Below are 5,000 nucleotides of genomic sequence, written 5' to 3' on the forward strand. Positions count from 1 at the left end.
GTGTTGAGGTTCTCCAGGATGTTGAGGTGCATGGAGTAGTTGGAGCGTGACATGAAGATGCGGCACACACGCCACATGATCATGACGCTTCGCACGGACTGTCGGAAGAGCTCCAGCACGCACAGGTTGGTCAGACGTTTGCGTTCCCCGAGACGCAGAGCCAGGACCTGCAGCCCCGCCTTTTTCATCTAAGAGAGAGGGGGGAGAGAAACGGAGAGAGAGAGAGAGAGACAGAGCAGGAGAGAATGTGGATTTCAGTCAACACAGACACATTTGTTGTTAGAGTGAGTAGGCTATGTGTGTGTGTGTATGTTACCACAGTCACCTGGGTGTGCCATCTCTGTTGTGAGTGGGTGTGTTGGCCTGCACCATAGACTGTATGGCCTGCACCGTTTACTTAGGCTAGGCTACTCAAGGCTAGTCTGTAACTTTTTCTACAACAAATGGACAGATGTATTTTTTGTTGTAGGCCTAGCCTAGTCTTTTTAGTCTTATGTCTTATAGCCATATCTCCTCATTCTCAATAGGCCTAACGTTAGTCCTATTTTTCATGGATGGAATTGCAAAATTATTTCAATGACAAAATTTAAATATTAACTTTATTCTTCAGACTTCACTCTTATTGATAAGGTAAGATAAAATAATTTAGTTGTAACATGTAGCATAAATCATTTCCTTAGTGGTTCAGGCGTTAGTGAAAATAAAATGTAAGATAGGTCAACATTGTTTTTCTCACCATTACGTTCAGTAAAGCTCGCCAGATAACGGCTCTGCTGGAACCAAACAAACCGCGCAGGTATGGTAACCAAAGATTCTAGAGTGCACCGACACCGCAATGTGCCATTCAATCACGTTGTTTTAATTTATAGCCTACGCTGTAACGTAGCCTAGTTAAAGTCATGGGCCTTTAGGTCTAGGGTTGCCATCTGTGTCTGACAAAAATCCTGGACATTTTGACCATCCAATCGACCTTTTTGTTTGTAAGCAACGGTGACTTTCGCACATCTAACCCAAGATAAAAACCGTCATTCTAAGCGACAATTGTATAGGCCTAGCTAAAATTAGTAAGAATGACAATTTGTAGTTATTTGTTTAGTTAATTGCTTTATTTAATAGCAGACCTTTATTATTTTGTTATATTTTTCAACAGTTTTAGTTGTGGACACCTGGGGCAGTATGGAGAAAAAAAAGGGGGAATACATAATTAGGTTCTGCTTTTTTGCTTATGTGGAATAAACTTTCCTTTCTCTGTCTCTCTCCTTGTCCCCACACTCTCCGTCTCCACCTTACCATTTCTAATGAACCTCCACGGTGCGTGCCCCCACCACCACCACCCATGTTATGCTACGTCATTTTTGTAGAGCCCTGTGCATACGTTTATGGACGTAGGCACGCTTCAATTAAACTGAAATACACATTTTGCGCATCATGTACAAAAATCCGGGACATTCAGTGTCCAGTTTTCCTGGACAGACCATGAAAATCCTGGACAATCAGGAAAATCCTGGACAGGTGGCAACCCTATTTAGGTCGCTTCAAACATAAAAAAGAAACATTATTAGACATTTTAACTAGGGCTACGTATTCACCATACGAAAACTATTAACACGCTAAGCCTTTGTCTAATTTCCAGTTATTTCTCCAATAATAGCCTAATCGACCGTAGGCCTAGCCTAGAGCAATCTCCAGGGAAAAACGTTTGATTTATTCCTACACTTTTTTTTAGTATGGTATGCGATGGCCCACCTTGGCAGCACACAGCACAGGACACAGGACACAGGCGCATGAACTCAGATGATGGAGTTGAGGTCTCAGTCCTCTGCCCACGAGAACGCGTTAAGCGATGAAGATAACAATAATCCCTCTTCATCACATTGTGTCCTATAATTGCATTAAGGGCATGGACAGATGTAGGTTAATTTCCGCATGAATAAATAGCGTCTTTAATTGAGTCCCAAAGTCTCCCCCGTGGCGACTCCGATCTGGGCCAAGAACCGTTTAGTCTCATCTGGTGTCTGAGAAGGCAGACCTATTCCAATACCCAGAAAATAACTCTTCACACAACACTACAACACATAAAGAAAGACAAGACTCAGATCATCTTAAAAACAGGATAAGAATATATTTTTTATACACCTAATGCTCATCATACAACGATTACTTTCCAAAAATGGACAAAGTGTCAGTTCTGCATATGTTATTAATGTCGTCATAGGTCATAGGTCACAGTTCAGACTGCATACTGTCATTCAACAGTAGGCTACAAAGGTTTCTCCTTAAACTCCCTCTCTACATGCAGACTCTGTGAGGCAGTGTTCAGTTGAAGGCCAGACAGCAGCAGATGCCGGCCCAGACTCTGACCCGGATCTCAGCCGGATCTGGGCGGGCTCTGCAGCTGACGGTTGCCATCTGGGGGCTACGGGGGAAGCACAGTACTGCTGATCGGTTTGGTTGGGTCCACAGGACTGAGGAGGTGTGCTGATATTTTCACTAGGGGTGTGAGACACACACACACACACACACTTAACACACACACACACACACACACTTAACACTAGGGCCCGGAGTGTTAGGGAGGCATGCACACATGTATCTCTCTCTCTCTCTCTCTCTCTCTCACACTCACACACACACACACACTTCATGTTTGCACCCTTCATAGCTATAGAACACAATCATACATACATACATCAAGATCTTCAGTATAAACCCCACACATCCTCACTCATAATCTAAAATCCTACAAACACACAAACACACACACACCCTTGCTGCTCTTAGTTTTACACTACACACATCACATTGACTGACACATTAACATCTCTGCTACCCTCACACAGAACACACACACACCACACACACACACAGAACACACACATGTTTTTCTCACTCGCACTCTTTTAATCCAGCAAAAAAGGCTCAGTTTGATGACCTCTCCCTAAAGTCACAGTCTAGGTTCCTCTAGTGTGATTGGCTGGCGTTTTGGCGGCCAGTCTAGTGGTGTCCATGGCGACCTCTTGGGGTCTCGAAGTCCATGATCACATGATCAGGCATTTCCTCCCGGTTTGAAGTAAAGTGTAGCGCTGGGTCACGGCCAATCAGAAGGCTAGAAAATAGAGCACGGTGGGAGAGAGGGAGGGAGAGAGGCACACTGGAGGAGTGTCTGGGGACGAGCCCGTCTACAGCAGGGAGAAAGGGCTGGAGAGAGGCACACTGGAGGAGTGTCTGGGGACGAGCCCATCTACAGCAGGGACCAGTGGAGAGAGGGAGGGAGAGAGGCACACTGGAGGAGTGTCTGGGGACGAGCCCGTCTACAGCAGGGACCAGTGGAGAGAGAGAGAGAGAGAGGCACACTGGAGGAGTGTCTGGGGATGAGCCCATCTACAGCAGGGACCAGTGGAGAGAGAGAGAGAGGGAGGGAGAGAGGCACACTGGAGGAGTGTCTGGGGACGAGCCCCTCTACAGCAGGGACCAGTGGAGAGAGAGAGAGAGAGAAAGAGAGACAGAGAGAGAGAGAGAGGGAAGAGGGGGAGATAGATAGGAGAGGGCTATGCAAGGTCATCGTAGAGCGAGACAGAAGGAATCGAAGCAGCTTGAGAAGGAGAGGAGAGCGGGTTAGAGGAGGAGAGGAAACACACCAGGGGGCTGGGACATCCTACAGAGAGAGTGTGTGTGTGTGTGTGTGTGTGTGGGGGAAAGAGGCAGAGATAGATAGAGCAAGCTGATCTTTATGAAGGGGAAGAGCTAATGATAGGTAGAGCAATCTGATCTTTATGAAGGGGAAAAAGGGAGAGATAGATAGCAGAAGCTGATCTTCATCAAGTGGCAGGTGAGGAGGGGGGATGGGGGGGGCTGGGAAGTCCCAGAGCCCGTCTGGGGTCTCCTCAGTGGGGGACGGGGTGTGTGAGGACGGTGTGGTCGGACAGGACGGAGGGGTGTCGGGGGGGCTGGACAGGGGCAACGCCGGGTACATCAGACTGAGGAAGGAGTCCCGAGTGTGCCTCTTCACCTGGGTGACACACACACACACACACACACAGATAGTTGAAGTTATTAGTAGTTTATCTTGCGGAATTCATGGAGGCTATGCCAAATAATAATTAAGAGTGTACCTGCTTGAAGAAGGCGTGGCCAAGGAGAACAGAAGCTGAGGGTCTGCGTCCAATAGAAAGACAGAATGATTGATATCCATGTAAATACCATGAAACTTGTTCAAATCACTTGAATTACAATATGATGACTAGTACACTGCTATTAAAATATACAATTCATGAAAATGACCTATCTATGCATGTCTGGGATACGTATGTGTGTGAGGGTGTGTGTTTTTGTGTGTGTGTGTGTGCGCGCGTAGGTGCTCAGGTTGGTGCTGTAGGCAGAACTGCACCAGGTTGTGGAGTGTGTATGTGTGTGTGTGTGTGTCTGTGTGTGTGTGATCACCTATTCTCAGGTTGGTGCTGTAGGCAGAACTGCATCAGGTTGTGAAGAGTCTGTGTGCGTGTGTGTGTGTGTGTGCGTGTGTGTGCGTGTGTGCGTAGGTGCTCAGGTTGGTGCTGTAGGCAGAACTGCACCAGGTTGTGGAGTGTGTGTGTGTGTGTGTGTGTGTGTATGTGATCACCTGTTCTCAGGCTGGTGCTGTAAGCAGAGCTGCACCAGGTTGTGTAGGGTGGCCGAGTGGTTCTTGGGTCCGGGGCTCTGTGGTCTATCCGCGGTGGCGGTACGGGTCAGGCTGCCGGTGGCGACGCTTTCGCCGATGCCGGAGTCGACCCCCGAGCGTGACACCTTCAGCCCTCCCAGCTCTCCCAACGGCACGTCCAGCAGGCAGCAGTGGGACCCTCGCAGCTTCTGCAGCAGCATCTGCACAGCACAGGCCAGTTAGCTTAGCTTCAGATGCACTGTGCAACATAGGGGAGTTAGCTTAGCTTCAGGTGCACTGTGCAACATAGGAGAGTTAGCTTAGCTTCAGATGCACTGTGCAACATAGGAGAGTTAGCTTAGCT

At 47.8% G+C, this 5,000-nt stretch overlaps 2 protein-coding genes across 5 annotated transcripts in view; both read right to left on the reverse strand.

The window, feature by feature from the left end:
• Nucleotides 1-788, reverse strand: part of LOC125288921 (cyclic nucleotide-binding domain-containing protein 2-like) — a 6,678-nt gene extending 5,890 nt beyond the window's left edge. The window contains exons 1-2 of the mRNA XM_048235628.1: nt 737-788; nt 1-188 (exon numbers count right to left, since the gene is read on the reverse strand). The exon at nt 1-188 is cut by the window's left edge and continues 16 nt beyond it. Of these exons, the coding sequence (XP_048091585.1) occupies nt 1-188; nt 737-739 (191 nt within the window). The 5' untranslated portion in view covers nt 740-788. The remainder of the gene's footprint in view (nt 189-736) is intronic.
• Nucleotides 789-3,265: 2,477 nt separating this feature from the next.
• stradb (STE20 related adaptor beta) overlaps nt 3,266-5,000 on the reverse strand; it is a 16,357-nt gene continuing 14,622 nt past the window's right edge. For all 4 annotated transcript variants that reach the window (XM_048234972.1, XM_048234975.1, XM_048234971.1 and 1 more), the window contains 3 exons: nt 4,619-4,857; nt 4,113-4,155; nt 3,266-4,009 (listed from right to left, as the gene is read on the reverse strand). In XM_048234972.1, the coding sequence (XP_048090929.1) occupies nt 3,656-4,009; nt 4,113-4,155; nt 4,619-4,857 (636 nt within the window). In that variant the 3' untranslated portion in view covers nt 3,266-3,655. The remainder of the gene's footprint in view (nt 4,010-4,112; nt 4,156-4,618; nt 4,858-5,000) is intronic.

The sequence above is a fragment of the Alosa alosa genome, chromosome 23 (assembly GCF_017589495.1).
Source record: "Alosa alosa isolate M-15738 ecotype Scorff River chromosome 23, AALO_Geno_1.1, whole genome shotgun sequence".
Taxonomy (NCBI): domain Eukaryota; kingdom Metazoa; phylum Chordata; class Actinopteri; order Clupeiformes; family Clupeidae; genus Alosa; species Alosa alosa.